Below are 23,044 nucleotides of genomic sequence, written 5' to 3'. Positions count from 1 at the left end.
GATTTTGCTTCCACATCCTAAAAGGAGAAACTACACTTTGCATCTGCTACTGCTTGGACCCTTAGACGGAGAGCTCTTTTACTCCATTGAATAGTTAACCACTCCTTCTCTTGTTCTGCTTAACAATTCACCATATTCAATTTTCAAATAACCTGTATATTTCTGTTTCTTAACTGAACTCAGACTACAATAAAGGGTAGTCATTGTACCGTGGATGTTACACCCATTAAAATATACAGACACCCAACTGAATTTCTCTCCTAACCCCCATTATTGATGGAGTCTACACCTGTCACGCTATCTCAAGCCTCTACATATAGCACATGCTTTTCCAGGGACAAAGGTATTCCAAAATAGTGGACAAATGATGCTCAGTGTTACCCAGGGAATGACCCTTCTTTCCCAAACCTCCTGAAGACTTGGGCTTGCTCAAGATCCAAGATAATGTAATGTTTGTAAACATTCTTTCAAATTGACATACAAAGACTGCTAATGTGTGTTCTTCCACGATAAAAAGTTAGTGGTTACGACAAGAATTGGGTTTCTTTCTTGCCTTTGACAGGACCCTTCCTGTGTAGTCAGTCAGTATCAGAAACAGCTATGCACTCTATCGGGAACACAGTGCCAAAAGAAATGCCCCAACAAAAATATGTTGCAGCTGCTCCTGCTCTGGTTGATGCCTTGTTTCCACTAAATTCTAGCAGCTGTGCAACAGAACTTTCTGTGATGATGGAAATATTCCACATTCTGTCATACGGGTTACTGAGCACTTGAAATGTAGTTAGTGTGACTCGTGAAATGGATTTTTAATTTTAGTTCATTTTTGTTAATTAAAATTTTAAAAACCACTTCTACAGTTTTGGGCAACACAGTTATAGAACCTTTTTTTAAAAAAAAAAATCAGGAACTTAAAGAATATGTTTGCATGTTGGGAGTTTTCTGACATAGAAGTGGCGTTCGAAATCACGACCATGCAACTCATGCAAAGAATACAGGCACTGCAGTGTTAAGAGGTCAGAAGTAAAAAGAACTTGCAAGGAACACTGGGGAGGGAGCAAGCAAGCAGTAACATAAGAGGAAAACCAGAAAAGTATGGCTGAAAGCAATTCAAGGGGGAGAGAGTTCTTCGGCCATAAATGCTATTGATAGATCAAGTTGAAAAGTAAGGTATTATTTTTCTTTCCCACAACAGCAAACCCTCCAAAACTGAAGAACAAAAAACTGAAAGACACCACTTGGAGTTCATTTACCAACGATAAAGGAAAACCAGAAGTTATACTGTTATCTGGTATAGATATTTCATTCATACTCATTATATATATGCTATTGCAGAACAATACGCCTTCATTTTTAAATCCACGTGAAGCAGGGTTTCAGCGAGCACAGCAATTCTCTTGGGCAGCATTAATTATAAATGAAAACCTCTTTAAGTTGTCTCACCAGCTGAGACTACCTGAAACAATCAGTGTCTCCCATTCCACTCCCACGCTTTCCTCAGAAATGCAGGTGTGGCATCATTTTTAGGTAAAGATGGTTTAAAGAACATAACAGTTTTCAAAAGAGAATGGGCAAAATTGTCAACATCCACAAAGGGCGTAGAGAAAAAGTTAGACCCGTGGACCGTGAGCTCCAGGACCGGAGGGGTTCACCTCCCACAAACCAGGCGTTCAGTTTTTGTCATTTAACTTTTTAAAAGAGTTGCATCTTACAACTGCGCGGAGGGGACCCTACGGAATACTGAGCGGAGAAGGACCGGCGAGCTCGCGGCACCCGCCCGGGGTATCAACACTCGGGTAGAGAAGGCAACGCTGGACGGCGCACAATTGCATCCCGGACCCTAAAGTTTAAGGAAAACCCCTTGTCCCCCGTCTCGGGCTCACCTGCCTCCGGAGTGGGGAAGACGCGTGGCTCCGGAGCCTCAGACGGGGCGTCCCGCAAACCCCTCACTTCGTCGCCGGACACTCCCTGGGGTGCAGGGTCCCCCTGGCTGGGGAAGTAGGACCCGGGAGGGCGCGGCGCGCTGGCTCGGTCTAGCCTAGCGTCTCGGAGCAGCTGCAGCCACTGATTCCTCAGGTTCCCCCCCGAGGCCGGTGAATGCGTTTACTCCCCCGCCTCGTCGCTTAGCAACACTAGAAGCCGTCCAGTCTTCCGGACACGTCAATTCCTCCCGCCCCTCCAGAGTGTGAATAGTTTTTTAAAAGATTTTGTTTCCGGGTCGAGGGGTGCAGTGCATAGCGGAAGGTCTCTTTACCTCCCACATTGACCCCGGGGGTTGGATAAAGTCTCAGGGGCGCACGTGCGGATGAGGTAGCTCGGGAGTCTGACTCCACTCCCTCCATTTACGCACGCCGCCCCTCCCACCATCTGCTGCCCAAACCATCCGCCGGTCGCGGTTCTCCAATCACAGCGGCTCGCCCCCGGGGACTACTTTTCCACCGGGCGAGAAGCGCAGAGAGAAGAGCGTGAGACGTCTCTGTGGCCTCGGGAAGTGTAGTCCAACACCTGAAGAAATTCGGTTGGAGACTGCGCTGGAATCGGGGCAGCCTAAACTACAGTTCCCAGAGGGCTCCGCGGTCGGGAGCGGAGCCTTTTCTCTCTCTTTCTCAGCGCTCGCTCTTCCCCATTCGGCCCCACCGTAGAGGTGACCTGACTCCCCGAGTCTCATTGTGCAGGTGCTGGAATTGTCCGCGCAGTTTCCAATCATGGTGAGTGTGGGCCCCTAGATTTTGCCTTCATTCCCTTATGTGGAGATTCTTGCGCTTGGAGGACTTTTGGGGGATGGCTGTGCAAAGCACTGTCCTTCGCGCCCTTTGGAAAACCCCGACTCATCTGAGGACTGTCGCAGTGACCCAGTAATTGGGAAGGGGTTGGTTTCCACCTGGGGCGGGGGTCCTTGGGAAGGTGCGATCTCAGTCCTGCTGCATGGCGGGGGTACAAAAATATGAAGCTGTGGATTGTCTCCAAGCAAGAAATGGGGTTTGATACTGGGAGGGGGTGAGGGGCTTCCTAACCTTTTTTCTACTCTTATGCCCACAGTGTTTTTAAGGGCTTTTGTCACAAAGCCCTTGAAAGCCGAAGGCCCTCGACTGTAAAGATAGTGTTTACCTGGTGCTCCAGATTACCATCTACGCTTTCGGGAGACGAGTTTCAGCCATATCTAATTTAATGTCATTTAAAACCTGCTCATTGATCCTGTGTAATACTGGGACGTGCTGCAGTGACAGCATCAGTAGCCCAATAACTGGTGCAGATATTCTTTTACTGATCTGTATGTTTTGAAATCGAGAGCTACTACTTTTAAATGTTACACAACTTAACCATCTTGTCATGAAGATCTGGATGCGTAGATTACCACGTAACCTTGTCTCAGCTGAAAGGAGAAGGGGGGATGGTGAGGGAACTCTGACGTAGTAATGATCTGCCCGCTGTTTGAAGGTGACATTTGACATCACACTGAAAAATTGCTTTAGTACTTGTATTTATAGTTGAGACTATTTTTCCTCCGTTATCTCAAAATACTGAAATGGGTGGGGAGTGTGGGAAAATATTTGAATGAATTGGAAATTTTCCAGAACCTGAAAATGCTATTGATAGACCAAGTTGAAAAGTAGGGTCAGCTACTAATTCTCAGTTAGACCTAGATTTCTTACTTATTTCATCAAATAACGTAATTATTTAAATAATGGTTCATTGGTTCCTGACCTAATCTTGGCAAGAAAGCAGAGGTTTATTATCAGAGAACTTCAGACTTTATAATTTTAAAATTGATGGAACCTTTTAAAGGTTATTTTGACAAATCTCCCCACTTTAAATCTTAAAATTGAGTTTATTGAACCCCAAAGAGAATGTGATTTGCTCAAGGTCACACAACAGTTTGCCTTCAAGGGTCTCACACTCTTTCCATTTTACTGTATTGTGTCATACAGATACTTATCAGGTCATTCTGAAGTTTTGTTTTTAGTAGCTGAGGTTCTAGATGAAGGTGCAAGCTCATGCTGCAAATATAAACTAAAGTATGGTATCAGCATTTATATTACCTGATAGCTTTATTCCTTGCAATTCAGAATATTGGAATTCTAGAATTGGAAGGGAATATGGAGATTCTTTAATCTTAAAATATAGCCTGGTGAGGTCAAATGATTTTCCCAAGGTCACAGAGAGATCTTGAATCCCTATTCTTGTGTTGATTTGCTATGCAGTAGATCAAGCCAGCCTCACCCCTGGAAGGTCACTGAGCACCAGAAAACACAGAGACCTCTATGAGGACCAATCCTCCCGTCATGACTCAGAATCTCCTTGCCTTCGCAGGAGAGCGTATGAACAATCACTGAGCTAGAAAAGAGCCATCTTCTGTAAGCTATTCAAAGCAAAAATTTTTTTAAAGGAGAGAATTCTTTGCTTGCGTTCCTCCTCCATAGGAAGTGACAGAATAAACTATATGAAGAAATCAGAATAATACTGTTTGTCTTTTATGTTACAGAAATATATATATAAATCAGAAAGCAAAAGAAGAATACATGGGTCTTTCTGTAGAATAACAGAAGGAACACTTAAATTCAAGCTTTACAAGTGAGACTTGAACACATGTGTAGACAGAGCCTGCATCTGTAGGAAGGTCATTAGTGCCCTGCCAAGAGCAAAGACATGTCTTCTTTGGATCTTGGCAAACTGCCCAGATATCTAAGCAAAGAATAGTAACCTGTCTTCACACTGTAACTTTGTGAAAAGTCAGCGGGAATCTCCCACCCTCCTGCTTTTCAACAGTCATGTTCCGAAGAGCAGAAAGAACCAGATGTGCAGTTTGTTCTTTCCCTTTTGATCATCAAACATTCAGACACTAACTAGGCTTCATGCTACTCTTAACAAGATGGAATTACCTACCTGTGAAAATAATTTGCTCAAAGATACAGAAGAAGGTAACTGCTGGGGTAGAATTACTAGCTGTTCATTAGTTGGCCACAGAGCCTTCTCGAAGGACTGTGATACTGTGAACACATCTTTTTAATAGCTAAAATTAATACCTAAAATTGATTGCATCATTCTGTTATAACCATCTGCCTGACTTTCTGGGAGATTAAGCTTTACAGATAGTGATATTTACTTCCCCCTCATTTCTTTTTTTTTTTTTAATATATATTTTATTGATTTTAGAGAGGAAGGGAGAGGGAGAGAGAGATAGAAACATCAATGATGAGAGAATCATTGATTGGCTGCCTCCTGCACGCCCTCTACTGGGGATTGAGCCCACAACCCAGGCGCGTGCCCTTGGCCGGAATTGAACCTGGGACCATTCAGCCCGCAGGCTGATGTATCCATTGAGCCAAACCAGCTAGGGCTTTCCCCTCATTTCTTATCCCAACTTGCTTTGCGCTGAAGTAGCATGTGTTTATAGTTTTCTTAATCCTTATTTTCATTCAGTCAACAAATATTTGTTGAGCACTCTATGGACTGCACCTTTGAGTCCAAGGTGGACCGCTTCCAGTTCACAGTCTGAAATGGACTGGTGTGGGGGGTGGAGGTGGTTCACAGTCTAGTAGAAAATAACAGAAATTCTGTGGCGACAGATCTATAATTATAGCTCTTGCTACACACTGTTATTAATGCTTTGTATGTTAATTCTTATGCTACACACTGTTATTAATGCTTTGTATGTTAATTCTTAATCCTTACAACTACCTTATTTGTTAAGCATCTGCTATTATTATCTCCATTTCACTGTAGGGAACTTGCCAGGAACATAACGATACACCTAATGAGTTGTGGAGTCAGGATTTGAATCCAGAAGTCTAGTCTAAAGGCCATCTTTTTACTACAATCTACTGCCTCTCTAACCCTCTGGCCTAAAATAGTACCAGGTACATAATAGAGGTTCAGTGGTATATTGCTTAATAAATGGAGAACAGTTCATCCATTGATTTATAAGACTATATATATCATTGGAACTAGTGACCTAAAATAATTTTGCTAACTATACCAGGGACTACGGTGGTCACTAAGTTTCCAACTTTCTCAATGCTGTATTCAACGTATATAGTAATAAAATATATTAAATACTTTTTTGAAGTGTGTTAGGTTTGCTTCCAAACAATTATTTTACAGTTCCAAGTTTTTAGTAGTAATTTTACAAGATCCAGCTATTCCTTCAGTAATTGCGTTCCAACTGTGTTCAGGGCATTGTTCTAGGTAGTTGGAATACAACAATAAATAAAATAGACAAGGCCCCTGTCATTGAGTTTGCATTCTAAAGAGGGAAGAGCCGAAACCGGTTTGGCTCAGTGGATAGAGCGTCGGCCTGCGGACTGAAAGGTCCCGGGTTCGATTCCGGCTAAGGGCATGTACCTGGGTTGTGGGCGCATCCCCAGTGGGAGATGTGCAGGAGGCAGCTGATCGATGTTTCTCTCTCATCGATGTTTCTGGCTCTTTATCTCTCTCTCCCTTCCTCTCTGTAAAAAATCAATAAAGAGGGAAGAGGAATAATTTCTTACTCCCTTTTTCTCACCTACTCCAAGTGGAGAAGGGGAAATGACAAAATTAAAAACATGTGAATGCCATATTATAGAAAGTAACCATATACAATGTTCTTTATGAATCTAAAATCTACTTGGGAACATAGATGTGTGTTTGCATTAAAATTTGTTTATTTGGGGAATTATCGTATTCTATATTTAGAGAGATGGATGGGGAAGAGACATGGGAAGTCAGGGAGAAACCTCCATAGTTTTCTCCTTTTCCATTCCCATCCTGGTCACGTTTGAGGAAGAAATTGCACTCATAGTCTGCTATGATCAGATTCATTTCTCTACAACTTGGCCCTTATTTCCTGAACTTCAGAGGTGAGGGTTGGAAAGTTAGAAAGATTCTTCAAGGTGGTAGTCTCCTTCCATCCCAGAGGCATGTCTCCTCTGGAAGAGGGAATTCTAAATACTAAAAAAAATCAAGTGCTTCTATCCCAGTCAGTAGGCCACTTCTCTCAGACAAGTAGCAATAGAGGTGTCAAGTAGACGTCCATTTACCTAGCATTGTCAAAGGAATAGTCCACTTGATTGAACTTTCCATCTACTTAAACTTACCCATTGTTTCCAAACATTTTTGTTTAGCTCTTTTTAATAGAACTATTTCTCTTTTTAATTCTCTGAGCTTAATTTTCTCTGAGCTTAATTTATCTTCATAACTTGGGATCATCACTTTGAATATTAGTTGTTTTTGTACACATGTTCCTATTTTGTTTGGGGTCTGTTGAGATCTATAAAGCAACTTCTCTCTATTGTAACAGGTGTGCTCTTTGTACTTTTCCCCCTTCCTCCCTTTTAAAATTCATTTCCCTTTGGAATCAGGTTGTCAACTGTCATTACATGTTGCTGTTGTTATTTAATATTAAAATTTATTATACTAATAATTCAGATGTTATTTTTTTCTCAAAAAATAAAGACTTCTTTTTCCTCTACCAAGTAGATAAGTTGAATCATGATTAATAATTTTATTAAAACTTTTAGGCTCATTGTGAATGGAAAATTTTAACCACTCTCACTCCTTTTCCTGGTGTAAAAGATTCCGTTGAGCAGATAGAAGTGGGGAGTTATTTACGTAAGAGAATATGTAGGGTTCTAATGGCTGCCAGGGTTTGTATCACAACATAATGCACTTCAACATTGGTAGGCCTATTTTAGTGGTAAAATGTCCTTTAAAAGATGGATGAGATTACGTAAGTAAATCCAGTATAACAGTAAGAGTTAAATGATGCCACCTAAATATGCAGCCAAAGGACACAGGTTAAAGAAGTTGCTTAGTTAATTTGTGCATACTGTATTTCCTGGGACAGGTCTGGGATAAGTTAAGTTTTCTACTAATCCACACACAAAGAGACTTTAAAATTTTGCATTAACTTTTAAAGTATGTTGTTTTACTATAGAGAAACTCCTGAATATCTTTAGGGTAAAATAGAACTTTTTAATAAGATGTTAATGGGTCTCTTTCATTACAGCCTGAACCAGTCAGAGTCCTTGTGACTGGAGCAGCTGGTCAAATCGCATATTCGCTGCTGTACAGTATTGGAAATGGATCTGTCTTTGGTAAAGACCAGGTAGGGGCAACTGCCTGTAAATCTTCAACTAAAAAGATTGTCAATAAAGCCCCGCATTTATGTAGTGCAAAGAAAGTTTTAAATGGTGAAGGAATGGGTGATCCCAATTAATGTACTAGGCACACTGCTATAAATGTGTATTTATACATTCTAAAGTGTTCATTATCCATTTTCTTCATCCATGGATAGTGAATTCTTCCTTCATGCCAAATACTGTACTTAGCTTTCCATAAACTCAAATCAGATCTACAGATTCAGGTGGCATGTCACTTCAGTTTGATATTTCTTCCATGTATTTATGTATTCCATGTATCTCTCCTTTAAAATTCAGTATTAGTGATTCCTCTTACTATGTCTGTTAGCAACCATTGCTGGTTTTATAGCATTCATTTTTCCAAAAGTGACATCATACTAGATACCTGACCTAAAATAATTATGACTAATTAGTGGGAATTATACACATATACACAACAAATAAGCAAAAACTTTTAAAAGGTCTTTTTTTGTGACTAAATGACATAACCTACACTGACAGATACTGAACTTGCTATTTATTTGACAGCCTATAATTCTTGTGCTGTTGGATATCACTCCCATGATGGGTGTCCTGGATGGTGTCCTAATGGAACTGCAAGACTGTGCCCTTCCCCTCCTGAAAGGTACGTTAGAGAGTGGAAGAGAGAGGGATTTTTTAGTATTTTATGTCTTTCAAAAACTAGATTTCAGATTTTTGTTAACCTGTCAATTAGAAATTATTTCATAAACGTCGTTTGGTTTTGTTTCTAAAATTTCAACTACTTGGTAAGATGTATATCAAAAATAAGTAAGTATAATTATATACCAAGAATAAATAAGGGTAAAAGCGAGAAATAACCAGTGTAAAGTAAAAGACTATACTTTTATCCACCATGCTTATATATAACTTACTAGAGGCCCGATGCATGAAATTCGTGCTAGAGTAGGCCTTCCTTCCCCGGCTGCTGGTTTCCCTCTGGCATCTGGGATCTCGCAGCCCCAGCTTCGTCCGGAAGGGGGTAAGTCTAATTAGCATATTATACTTTTATTATTATAGATTTTACTAATTAAGTATAGTATTGCACACCTGAAATTGTCTACACTGTGTTGTTATTTAAAGTCTATTTAAATAGTAATAGTAGCATCCTGTAATGGAGAACTAATGGAGAACTTTTTTTAACTCTGTCTTCCAGAGCCATATGCTGCTATGTGGCTGGAAATGGGTTGATCTCTCATATATAGATAGTCCCCGTCATCTGATGAGATATAGTATAAATTGTTATAATCATCTACTACATAGTTTGAAAAAGTCCACCAGGGTTCTGATAAGAGCCTTTGAGAATCATTGAACTATTATATAAATGTAAGACAGAAATCTCGATTGAAAAGTTTATTAAAATATTAAGTCAAATCATAAACTAATTTGAATGTTTAGCTTTACCTTTATCATGATCTTCTTCTTTTGATGAGGATTTAATTAATAATACTCTTCTAAAAGTTTGCACAAAGCAAAATATATACCCAAGGAAGCCATGTTCAGAATTCATGTATATGTTCAATAAACATTTATTAGAAAGGATACCGCCATCGAAATCATTAGGTTGCACAATTATGTAAGAAAGCACATTATCCTACCCAAGCTATTCAGCTGGCTCCCTTTCTTCACCTGTTTACAAATCAACTTCCTCTGTTGCTTTTTTCCCATTTTTATTCCTTTCTCTGATGAGTTCCTTCTGCTCTCTAATGGGCCCAGGTTACAGTCAGCTTGTCCTTGCTCAACTGTGAGTATGACAGGAAGGCTCAGCAAATAAAAATGAATGGCTGGGAAAAAGATGGATTTATTTTTCTCCATCTAGAGTTCATACATATACCTATTTGGGGGCTTCTAGCAGCCTGACTGTGACAAGTGTTCACTGATCTAAAAATGTATGCTTAACCTGGTTGTCTTAGTCCATTTGGGCTGTTTTAACAAAAATACTATAGACTGAGAGGTTTATAAACTACAGAAACTTATTTCTCACAGCTCTGGAGGCTGGGAAGTCGGGGAACAAAGAGCCAGCAGATTGGGTGTCTGATGAGAGCCCAATTCTTGGATCATAGATGCCATCTCCTCACTGCCCTGCATGGTGAAAGGGATGAGGCAGTGCTAAGGACACTAATCCCATTCGTGAAGGCTTCACCCTCATGACCTAATCACCTTCCAAAGGCCTCACCTGTTAATCCCATCACAGGAGGGCTAGTTTCAGCATAGGGATTTTGTGGAGGACACAAACATTCAGTCAATGACTAGTCATGACCTTTTTAATTACTTTTAATACTTAAAGTAATTTTAACTTACAGATTAGGTGAATTAATTTCTTTTTTTGTATTATCTGTGGTTATTAGCCTGAATAACAAATGTTGCCTTGAAAGTTATCATACTATACCTTTGTATCATAATTTTTGAAATTGAGATAATTATTGACATAGGAAAATAAAATAAACATATTGACATTTCTGCTGGTGTTATTGTTGAATTCTAAATTGTCTTTCTTAGGCCCCTAAAACTTTTTATCAATGTGACATGTAAAAGAAACATTTGCTACAGAGTGAAGGAGTTACTGGATAGATTCAATATGAAAAAGAAAACCTCAGACTTTGGTGTTTAAGTATTTGCATATTTATTGCCATGTTGTTCACAGATGTCATCGCAACAGATAAAGAAGAGGTTGCCTTCAAAGACTTGGATGTGGCTGTTCTTGTGGGCTCCATGCCAAGAAGGGATGGCATGGAGAGGAAAGATTTACTCAAGGCTAATGTGAAAATCTTCAAATCCCAGGGTGCCGCCTTGGACAAATATGCCAAGAAGTCAGTTAAGGTGACCAGTGCAGTAGTATTTGATAGGGCTTTTCATTATTAGCATTTGAAACTTCTGCTCTCAGCATTTAAGTTCAACAAAATTATTTGCTTCCCACCCCCAGTCTTTGCAATAGCCAGTAAATACAGATACAGAGTTTTGCTTGATAAGCTCTCCCTTTCTGGGTTTTCCTCTGATGGTGTAGAAATCTATATTTAGAGGTGCTTGAAAATATTTTGCCTATTACTGTTACTTGTAACTTTAATATTATTTTGTAAATCCACAAGGCACAGAATTTTCTCGTGCCTTTTAACTGTGGGAATATTTGTTCAGACAATTGGGTTGTGTGTGATTGTAGAGGGAGGCGGCTGTAAACTGCATTCTTAGCAACAGGAGATGGTGGCTTCTGAATGCTCGGATTTTCTCCATTCAGTGATATGCTTGTCTCGAGGAGTTGAGTCTGTGACTTTCTGTTCTCCTTATGATCAAACTATTTTAATTCCTAAATTTGTCTTGATATTGCAAGAAAGCCTCCTTTTACCAACAGCAGAAGGCTTGCTGGTTAGAGGTTTTGTTGATTTTGATATACTACTACTTCTGTATTCTGACTTCAGAGAAAGGTAAAAGAAATTTATAAGATTTTTAAAGTTGCGAGTTATAATATTCTAATATAATACTTCATAGACATCTCATTGTTTGCCTTCTGGAGACTTCATTTAAAATAATTAACTTTTATTTTCTGTAATCATTAGCAGAAAATAATAGAGATGAGCTGAGTAGAAATCCAAAGGTCTCTTAGTAAAAAATAACAAGGTTATTTGTTTTGTTTGTTTTTTAATTTAATTTATTGGGGTGACATTGGTTCATAAAATTATAAGGTTGTTTGGATTGCTAAAATCCAGGCTGCTTGGAGTTGTAGTACTATTTGCACAGTAATCGCCCTTCAGCCAAGTGTCCTTTTGGGGGAAATACACACTGATATGGAATACTTAGGGGCATAAGATATCATGTCTGCAGCTTACTCTCAAGTGGGCCAAAAATAAAACACTAAGGGATGGGGGTGGGGTAAAGAGAGGGAGAGAAATGGAGCAAATTAGAGCATCTGGGTAAAGGAGATGTGGGAGTTATTCTCTTTAATATGCTTTCATCTATTCTTTAAGTTTGATATTATTTCACAGTTTTGGTTTTTTTAATATATATATTTTTTTATTTCAGAAAGGAAGGGAGAGGGAGAGAGAGAAAGAAACACCAATGATGAGAGAGAATCATTGATCAACTGCCTCCTGCACACCCCCTACTGGGGATTGAGCCTCGAATCAGGGCATGTGCCCTGACCAGAAATCGAACCATGACCTCCTGGTTCATAGATCGATGCTCAACCACTGAACCACACCAGCCAGGCCACCGTTTTTTAAAATGTTCATTTCATTAGAGATTTTTAAAACTAAAAAGTCCCTGTATACATTTTCCTATACTGTACTGTAATTCATTGTATCCCATGTCTCCCCTATTTAAAAAAAAAAAAGCCTAAAATGCTTTTTCCTAAAGATTGATTCAGTAGGTATAGAATGGATGGGACTTGGAAATCTGTATTTTGGCAAATATCTCCATTAATTCATAGGATTAGCAAGATTGAAAAACACTTTTCATTCATAAAAACAAGTCATTGTCCGAAAGTAAACTACTTGAGTAGAATTTCTTTCTTGGACTACTTTTATTAGAAGGAAAATTTTATCAATAAATCAAACTCAGAGATAGAGCCTTAAATTCCTTTTTTTTTGTGACAAGTAGATAAATGCTGTCTATTTTGGCACAAAACAAAGCAGAAAGACATTGCCCTAACCAGTTTGGCTCAGCGGATAGAGCGTCGGCCTGCGGACTCAAGGGTCCCAGGTTCGATTCCGGTCAAGGGCATGTACCTTGGTTGCGGGCACATCTCCAGTGGGGAGTGTGCAGGAGGCAGATGATCGATGTTTCTAACTCTCTATCCCTCTCGCTTACTCTCTGTGAAAAATCAATAAAATATATTTTAAAAAAACAAACAAAAAAAACACCCAGAAAGACATGTACCTTAGATCTTGGACAGCAGCACTACCTGAAAAGTGACTTATATATATAATGGTGGTTTTATTAAAGAAATGTTTTCAGTAGTCACAGGGTATCCTAACAAGGGGGAAAACAGTTTTCAGAAGGGAGAATAGAAACCTACAAGAAGCTAAACTGTTAGCTACATATTTAGCTGGCACAAACTTGATACAAAGGGAACATGTTACACGTTTGTCAGTCATGCTGAGACAGTTTAGTTAAGCAGAATATGGTCTATAACGGCTGTAATGGGTTATATCCTAGGTCATCGTGGTGGGAAACCCAGCCAATACCAACTGCCTGACTGCCTCTAAGTCGGCACCATCCATCCCCAAGGAGAACTTCAGTTGCTTGACTCGTTTGGATCATAACCGAGCTAAAGCTCAGGTAAGAAAAATGCCTTTTAAAGTCTCATGAATGTTCAACTTTATAAAACCTTTTTCTCTCACTTTTTGTTTTTTTATATATTTTTAAATATATTTTTATTAATTTCAGAGAGCAAGGGAGAGGGAGAGAAAGATAGAAACATCAGTGATGGGAGAGAATCATTAATCTGCTGCCTCCTGTACACCCCCTCTGGGGAGCGAGCTGCAATCCAGGCATGTACGCTGACCGGGAATGGACCCGTGATCTTCTGGTTCATAGGTCGATGCTCAACCACTGATCCCCACCTGGCCGGGCTTTTCTCTCACTTTTAAAGGCGATGAAGCTTAGTTTGTGCTTTTTTGTTGTTTTTGCTTAGTAGGAAGCTATTCCAATTTGTTAGGGAGTCTTTAAAACTGGTCTTATAAGGAACAGAGCTGAACTTCCTACTTAATTTTCTCAAGTATATCTCTTTTGCTACCTATAATTAAATGTGGTTGCTAATGTCCTCTTAAGATAGTGGTTTAAAAGTATTCACTAGTATAGTAATTCACATAATGGTACATAATTTAGGGTTTTGTTTTGTTTTTTGTCAGATATAAAGGAGATTGTAAAATGAAATCTTTAGCTTTATGTATTTGGGTGGTTCTGCTTCCTTTTCCCCTATAACCAAGCAATCAAGTTCAGATTTTTAATTGTTAATTTTATATTCTCATTTTTAATTTTATGTCTTTTTAATATTCTATATGTTTCCATAAAATTTCCTACTTTTCACTACTTCGCTAAGTTTTAATTATCATCATTTTTTTCTTACCCCTTGGAGCCTTACATTATGCCAAGGGTTCAGTAACCTGGGTATTAGCCATAGCTTTTTTAAAAATTAAAGGCCATGCCACTCATCTGTGTTGGTTTCCTGGGCTTTCTCAGATCTAGACGATGCTGGTGCCTAGAAGTCATGGCAAAATTCTAGTTCTGGGACATAAGCTCTTTCTCTTCCCCAGTCATTTTCTGGCCATCCCTCCTTATCCACAGGTCATCACTGCCAGGTAGGTGTATGAGTGTAGTCCTCTTCTAGAGAAGACAACTTTTAGTTTCAAGAAAACTATTTTTACCAAAAGATGATGTGAGGTCTGCTGTATGCTGAGAATTGATCTTTCAGACCAGGGAAGGAGAAGATAATTTGTTAAACTTCTACTCTAAGCTAAATACTTTACATGTAATTTGCCATTTGATGGTTTTTTTAAATTTTATCTTTATTGTTGAAAGTATTATAGATGTTCCCTCTTTATCCCCCTTGGGCCCCCCTCCACCCTGCTTCCACCCACCCCCTCACAACCATTTAATTCTTATAGGAACCGTATGAAATATCCATTATTATCACTATTTTACAGATAAGAAACCTGAAGCCCAGGAAAGTCAGGGAACCTGCTTCAAGTCATACAGCTAATAAATGATGTGCCACCTAGATTTGCCTAAGTTCAAACCCTTGTGTGTATTCTTACATAATGGGATCAAGTGACCTACGTCAACTTACTAGCTGTGTCATCTTGAGAAAGTATATTCAAGCCATAAAATGGAATAATTGTATCTATCTCAGAGTAGTTATATGGGTAAAATGAGATAAGATCTATGTTAAGCCCTTATGGTGGTGCCTGTCACATTGTAAAACTCGATAAAGGTTGGCTGCTATTTTTAGTATTATTAAGAGGGATATATGCAAGAGTTGAGAAGAGCCATACCTCAGAAATATCTCCCTGAATATTCCAGTTAATTTAGAAGGTTCTTGGATAACAGACTTAAATTGCAAATAATTCCTGAGAAGATTTAGGCTGTGGGCTGGGTCTTTTTCCTTGTTATTTAGCCAGAGTCTGGTGGCTGGGAAGGAATAGGAATTTGAATGACTGGAGGCCGGGGATTTGGGTACTATAGACACTAGCCCAGAAGAGTGGCATGGCCTCTAATTTGGGTGCCTTAGAACATGTACTATTTCACAATTAAGGAAAAGATATAGGTGTTGCCGTTGTAGATTCTGGATGGTTACTTAATTTCATTGTAAGAAGGAGAAAAAGGTAAAATGACACCACCAACAAATTTCCCATCTTTGCTGTTTCACCTGAGGCCTTGATGGAGGCAGGCACTGGAAAATACTGCTTCCAAAGGTACTGCTAAGTGACACTTTGTCCCAGTGCCCGAAACCATTTTCCTTGTAGGGGTGAAAGTCTGAATGAGGAAAGAGGGAAGAAGAAGCTGTCTCAGCAAACTTTAACTTTTGGCAAGTGTTCAGCATGCCAGCCTGGCACAGTGACGACTTTGAGAAAGTTTCTGAAGAAGCAGTTTCTTCTTTAATCCAGTGACAAATACCAAACCCAAAGAGGAATTTTTCTTACGGGAATGGTTACTAGTCATACATGATTTGTTTTGGAATTCAGAGGACTTAGCTTCCCAGCAGTTGTTTATCACCTGCAGAACTCCCATGTGTATTTGCAACCCAGAACTGCTTATGTGTCTGCTGACAAGGTAATTTGGCAGTGAAACCAGTTAGCTGGCATCAGAGGAAGAAAATTGCTAGGGCTGGAGAATTAGTAAAAAACTATTTAATAGATCTGTGTGGCAGGTACAAAAGTGTGTAAGGGAACAAGAAACTGCTGTCCTGCATACGTGTTAATTTAAACCAGCTCTGACATGAATGATATTCAGAATTTACATCTGCTGGGTGCCAAGTACTGGACTTTGCTGTCCTGACAGAAGTGGATTAGCTCAAGAGATCAAAAAACAAGAGGAGGAGGGCAGGCAACAGGGCAGAAGAAGCAAGAGGAGCCTCCTGTGGGGAGGAGAGGCCTAGAGGCAGTGGGTCTTCACTTTACTTCAGAGCAGCTGAAGCTGACATTCAACAGAATGTTCTGAGTTCTTGAGAATATACATCTTGGGTTACTTGCCCAGGTATAAATTTTCCTTTTCCTCTACAATGACAGCTAAATATAAATAGGGCAGTTCTTCCCAAGTCCTTTCAGATCATGGCACACAGAGAAAATGGTACTCATTGCATGGCACACCACTCTACCCCAGCCAGGAAGCAGGTCAGTAGCTGGGTACCCCAGAAACCAGCCATCCAGCTAATTCGTGAAGACTGATTGATAGTTAATACTTGCAGAACTCTAGATGAAGCAGGGTTTAGATCAGAAGTAATTTAAAAAGTAAAAAATCCATAAGGATTTTAAGTTAATTCTTAAAATTATCTAACTATTTTAAGACTTAAGAAAACAGGCTCCTCGCACTAGTGGGGTAGATTAGTGTTAGAGCGTCGTCCTGATATGCCAGGGTTGTGAGTTCGATCCCCAGTCAGGGCACATATAAGAATCAACCAATGAGCCCATCTAGAGTGGCTCAGTTGGTTGAGTGTTGTCTTATGCACCAAAAGGTTGCCGGTCAGGGCACGTACCTGGGTTTTGGGTTCAGTCTCCGGAAGGTAATCAATTGGTGTCTCTCTGTCTCTCGCCCCCTCCCGTTCTCTCCCTCCCTCCTTCCTCTCTGTCTCTAAAATCAATCAATTAAAAAATATTTTTAAAGCCCTAGCTGGTTTGACTCAGTGAATAGAGCATCGGCCTACGGACTTAAGGGTCCCAGGTTCGATTCCAGTCAAGGGCACATGCCTGGTTGTGGGCTCAATCCCCAGTAGGGGGCATGCAGGAGGCAGCCGATCAATGATTATCTCATCATTCATGTTTCTGTCTCTCCCTTTCCCATCCTCTCTGAAATCAATAAAAATATATTTAAAAAAACATTTCTTTAAAGCAGTCTCAACTTATTTTAAGGGTCATAATGAAAGTAAAGACAATTTACTTCTTAACTTAGTAAATTAGTGTGAGATGAGTAAAGTCATTGCAAACATTTTAGGTAATGGCCTTTTTCATCCTTATTTTTTTGTTTGGTTAATTGTGTTGTTTTTATTGTTTTTTACTTTCTAATTTTGGAATAATTATAGACGCAGAAGAAGTTGCAAAAATAGTACAGAGAATCCCATGTACCTATCACGGGCTTTACTCAGTGGTGCCATTTACATAACTCTATGGCATTATTAAAGCAGGAAATTGACTAGACTACACACATTACCGCTAACGCGTTACTCAGATTTCTGCAGTGCTTACCTTTTTGTATGTCTTTATGAATGATTCTATGACCTTTAATCATATATATAGATTACTATAAATAACCACCATAGTCAAAACACAGAAATGTCCCACAACCCACAAAAGAACTCCTAAAAACACAGAAAACCTTTATCTGTTCTCCATCTCTGTAACTCTGTCATTTTGAGAATGTTACAAAAATGGAATCATGGGGCAAGTAATCTTTTGAGATTAGCTTTTATTCACTCAGTTTAATGCCTTTAATATCCATCCAAGTTGTTGTATGTTCCACTTCCACTTATTTTTCCATTTACTCTGTTTCTTCCATTGTGTGGAGGTTCCACCGTTTGTTTAACTGTTCTTCAAAAACTTTGGGGCTGTTTCCAGTCTGGGGCTATTACCATCCTTGTTTTTAAAATTTCTTTAAAATACGAGAGTGTTTTCCCTTTCTTATATGGTTAATGCTCAAAAGGAACTTTGATGCAGTGCTGCTTTTATTTAATATTCAAAAGCTATGGACTCTGACACAACTGTTTTTTTTCTCCCGTGATTATAATAAGGAAAGAAAAATCACCCACAGTGTCACCCTAACACATCAACTTTTAAAAATTCCTTTTTGCAACATTTCTTTCTGGTTCATCATAAATTCTTCTGTCTAATTTGGAACAAATTATGCACATAACTAACCATAATGTTTTTTCTGGATATTACCTTATCAGGGAAATCAAACAACTGGTTTTACTTAAATCTTTCAAAACATAACTTTTAAACCCTTTCTGTGGTCACTGTACTATATAATTGATGTTCATGTAACCACAAGGCCTACGGGATTCTACGTGCTTTCTGAACTTACAGCTAGAGATTGTTACATCTGTTTATAATTTTAGCATTTTGTTATTTTAAACTCTTTCCTTCAGTTTCCTAGTCTGTAAAACCAGGACAGTCAGACTTTGTTCATCTAAGTCCCTTCCAACTGTAAAATTTTCATATTTAGGAATATTTGAAAATTAGTTCATTTATATATGGTGTATAATAAACATTTCAGCCAAATAGGAACTTTCTAAATACCTAATTGCTCAGAAGTGCTAAGGCAAGTAACAACAACAAAACTAGGGTCACATTTACATATTCAAGCAATATTCACCTCTTGCTTTGTGTTTTATATTTGATAAACCCACTATACTAATAAGTTAACCACAAACTGTATGATGCTCTCTACTCTTAAACAAAGAGGTCACAGTTTGAAATGAAAAGCTTTATGTAAGTAATGTATTTGTTTTCTGTTTAACTAGATTGCTCTTAAACTTGGTGTGACTTCTGAGGATGTAAAGAATGTCATTATCTGGGGAAACCATTCCTCAACTCAGTATCCAGATGTCAACCATGCCAAAGTGAAACTGCAAGGAAAAGAAGTTGGTGTTTATGAAGCTCTGAAAAATGACAGCTGGCTCAAGGGAGAATTCATCACAGTAAGAAAAATCTGGGAGCTTGCATAACAGCCAAGCATAAAGAACTCTGAGAGACGCCACATTACTGACCTGCGTGTGCTCCAGGGCTCGGGGGAGGGAGGGACACAAGGAGAGCAGGTCTTGTGCAGTTGTCTAATGACTGCACACTTGTTACTACGCCAGTCATGATCCATTCTGATCTAAGCTGTTGCGTGGTAGCCAGCATTGATAGTCATCTGGTTATCTTTATACAGAGATCAAATTTTTTGAATGAAATATGGTAAACTCTGTGGAGATTTGTAGTTTTCTCTTTTTTAAAAAGACTGGTACTTATAACTAAAATGGGTTGGTAAGGCCGACATTGGGTAGTTGCCTGATTTTGGAGGGGACACATTAAGCTATGGTTGCAGTCTTTCACCCCAGGATCAGTTTGGAATTGAGGAAAATGCTGCTGTCATGATCAAGTAACACTGCTGTCTTTGCACCCAGACTGTGCAGCAGCGTGGCGCTGCTGTCATCAAGGCTCGAAAACTATCCAGTGCGATGTCTGCTGCGAAAGCCATCTGTGACCACATCAGGGACATCTGGTTTGGAACCCCAGAGGTGAGGACTCAGTGGTTTGCACAGGGCTTTCTTTCACTTTTGTCCTCTATGCTGTAATGTGACAAGCACATAACCTTAGCAGTCAGGCAGTTAGGTTCATATCCTGGCTTAGCTGTCCACTAGCTGAGTAACCCTGGGGAAGTTATCTAACCTTTCTGAGCTGTCTTGTCATCTTTTACATGGGTTGTGAGGGTTGTGAGGGATAAGTGAGATGATATATATATATAAAGTACTTAGCACACATGGTAGGGGAGACATTTTTTCATCTTAAAGCCTATATTAGGTCATAGTTTCATCATTTATGAAATGAGGATTTTGTTTCTTGGACCTACTTCATACATTGATTGGAAATGTGGAATGAGATAATATCCAAGAAAGTTACCCTGTCATAGAAGTGCCTGGTGATGGTTCCTTATACAGTAATGAAGTTATGCATATAGTAAGAATGTGTCACCTGTTTTAATTTCATTAGTCCATGTGTTAGTTGGTTATATAAACTAATTCCTAAGCACCATGAGAATGTAAAAATTGTTGTTTTTTCAGGGAGAGTTCGTGTCCATGGGCATTATCTCTGACGGCAACTCCTACGGTGTTCCCGATGATCTGCTGTACTCGTTCCCTGTTACAATCAAGGTAAGGTATTTGGGAATTATTTCCCCCTTTGCCCTACTGGGAAAGTAATTATATGTTTTTATTAATAATTAGAGGCCCAATGCACAAAATTCATGCATGGGTAGGGTCCCTAGGCCTGGCTGGCAGTCAGGGCCAATCTGTGGGGCGACTGTGGGGTAGGGGGAGAGCAGCAAGTGGGCAGTGCCTGGCCGGCCAATCGCCGGCCCCGCCCTCCAAACTCTCCACCCCCACCCCTCTGCCAGTTGCCTTCCTCTGTGGGGCAATTGGGGGACCCCCACCTTGGCTGGCCTGAGGCCTGCGGGCTGGGGGCAGCTCCTGCATTGAGGGTCTGCCCCCTGGTGGTCAGTGTGTGTCATAGTGACTGGTCCTTCCACCAGTCTTTCTGCTGTTTGGTCAATTTGCATATTAGGCTTTTATTATATAGGATGGCATAATGTAATCTAGAAAATTGTTCCTTTACTAAATTAGAAAATGTTCTCAGCTTTAAAGTCGTATGAAGCACAACTTCAGATCAACAAAAGACTGAAATTAATCTGGAAAGCAAGATTCAACTCCTCCCACTAGACATATTTTGTTATGCCTCTAATATTGGATACCTAACAAGTACTATCTTCTAAATGAAGCAAAAGTTCTCAATATTGTTGCTGTTTATTATAATTATAAAATCATTAGTTTTTTTTGTCTGCTAATTAATCCTCATTTAAACAATTTTTTTCTACAGTCAATAAGTTTTAAAATCAAGTGTTGAGTTTGTATCAAAATTATCTGTCAATTAAGATCTGGGTTTTGATTTGCTTCTTTAGAATCAGACTTTAAAACAGATACTCTCTAGATTGAAGTTCAAACTAAGTTGTTACTTGCTAGAGGATCAGTAATTGTAAATCTCTTATTTGCAATTATTTTCAAACAGAATAAGACATGGAAGATTGTTGAAGGTCTCCCTATTAATGATTTCTCACGTGAGAAGATGGATCTTACTGCAAAGGAACTATCAGAAGAAAAAGAAACTGCTTTTGAATTTCTTTCCTCTGCCTGACTAGACAATCATTTCGATGTTACTAGATACCCCAAAGCTGAAGAAGCTAAAAGTCGTCTTTGACTCTAGTACCAAGTAATAATAATACTATACTTAAATCACTTGTGAAAAAAACAGCACATTTTAAAGATTGTGTGCTTCTCGGTACAAATTTGTGACGGTTTATTAACATGGTGTTAGTGTTGCAACATCCTAAATAAAACATATATTCAAGTGAAGATGATTCAGACTCTAATTTTTAGCTAATATTTTGTTTCTATTCATTCAGAAAACAAACTTGTATGTTTCCTAGCTTGCTGAAGGGGTTGTGATTTTTTTTTTAAGCCAGAGGAAGGCAATAAAGATGAAAAATGTCACAAGGCAAGGCATAATTTTCTTACATTTAAATAGAATAGAAAAGTCAATCTTTGATAATGAATCAATCTACTCCAGAATATATTTTTAAACTTTACCTTTTTTAGCTAATTAAACACCAATTATATTTGATTTTAACATTAGCTGTTAAATAGGTTGCAGATAATACTCTGTTAATAGTTTAATACCATTGCATGAAATTAGAAGAATCATTTTCATGATAGAAGAAAAAGGTAATAAGTCTTCCCTTGAGGTATTCCTCTAAAGCAGATAAGGAATCTTTTCATCTCATAACCAGTAGCTGCCACAGGAATTTATGCTTGTGGGATTGTTCTCAATCTAAGCTCATTACTCGAAACATAGCCAGTGCTGTTTAAATAAATAAATAAAGGTATTTTTTCCCCCCAAAATCCATGAGGACAGGAATTGTCCATCCTTTAGTTTTTGTATTTAACTTTTACATAATAGACAATATAAATCTCCCAGGGCCTAAAATATAGTGCTGCGTGGGTGCTCAAAAAGTTGGTTGGATGTTATTTTAAATTACCTATATCTCATATTCCATATGTAGAAAAGGAAAAATGAGTGGAAAGTGCTTTTATAACTCCTATTAATTAGATGCATTAAAAATAAAATTTCATATAGGTTTAATTTAAAAATTATATATTCTCTCGGTTCCAAATACATTCTTCCACACTCTGCTTATGACACTGGGACTGGGACTCTGCAAGCATTTCTCTACCAGCCCCTCCCTGCTCCTTGTTCAAAGTCTGCCAGTGAAGGATGCTAGAGGGAGACGAGGAGGCTGAGGAAGAACGTGTGCTTGCTCCTCTCCATTGGCTTCCTGTCATTACCTTCTCCTCACTTTTTATATAAGCCAAAAAAGAAAAGTTAAACATATCTTGAGAAGAGAAATTAATTGGAAGCATAAAGATAAGGTAATTTCATGTAAAAGTAAGAAGAAAATGTTACATGAAGATACAATATAAGCTAAATTAAATTAACTCCAAAAGGTGTTCGTCTCTATTATCCATTTGTGTAAAATAGCCTATTAATTTCATTCTGTAAATTAACCTCACCAATCCTTCAAAATCAGGGATCACATACACAAATGAAACAGTAATACACTTTGGAGAGACCTGGTAGATTACTTACAGAAATGTGATTTCTCGCCAACTGTGCTTTTGTGTTTGAATCCTCATGAAAATTTATTATCTCTTTATGCTATTTACTTCTGTCACCGTAACAAGAGAACAAAGCATCTTATTGCCTCCTCTCTTAATGAACAGAGTCCAGGCCCAGGGAATCGTGCCCTTAAGCAGCATGAAAAATGCTTGTGAAAAGCCCAGGCCTTTCATAAGCATTTTACTAGAACTTGAAGAAATGACACATGGGTGAATTATAGAGCAAAGGATCTTACATTTTAAAGCAATAAAGTTGGATTCAAAATGTTCCAGAAAAGGT

General features: G+C 38.9%; 2 protein-coding genes across 2 annotated transcripts in view; one reads left to right on the top strand and one right to left on the bottom strand.

Annotated features, from left to right (window-relative positions):
- The window catches only part of WDPCP (WD repeat containing planar cell polarity effector), a 236,106-nt gene extending 233,618 nt beyond the window's left edge, over positions 1-2,488 (bottom strand). The window contains exon 1 of the mRNA XM_006083288.3: positions 1,881-2,488. The gene's annotated coding sequence lies outside the window, so the exon portion shown is untranslated. The remainder of the gene's footprint in view (positions 1-1,880) is intronic.
- Positions 2,371-21,444, top strand: MDH1 (malate dehydrogenase 1). The gene is made up of 9 exons (XM_006083289.2): positions 2,371-2,705; positions 7,982-8,080; positions 8,643-8,739; positions 10,777-10,952; positions 13,281-13,403; positions 18,799-18,975; positions 19,444-19,557; positions 20,101-20,190; positions 21,101-21,444. Exons 1-9 carry the CDS (start codon positions 2,703-2,705, stop codon positions 21,224-21,226), a joined length of 1,005 nt encoding a protein of 334 aa, XP_006083351.1. The 5' UTR covers positions 2,371-2,702; the 3' UTR covers positions 21,227-21,444.
- The last annotated feature ends 1,600 nt before the right edge of the window (positions 21,445-23,044 follow it).

This window comes from Myotis lucifugus, unplaced genomic scaffold, assembly GCF_000147115.1.
Source record: "Myotis lucifugus unplaced genomic scaffold, Myoluc2.0 scaffold_6, whole genome shotgun sequence".
In the NCBI taxonomy this organism is placed as follows: Eukaryota; Metazoa; Chordata; class Mammalia; order Chiroptera; family Vespertilionidae; genus Myotis; species Myotis lucifugus.
The sequence above is the reverse complement of the archived record's forward strand: the minus strand, read 5'-3'. Positions and strand labels throughout refer to the sequence as shown.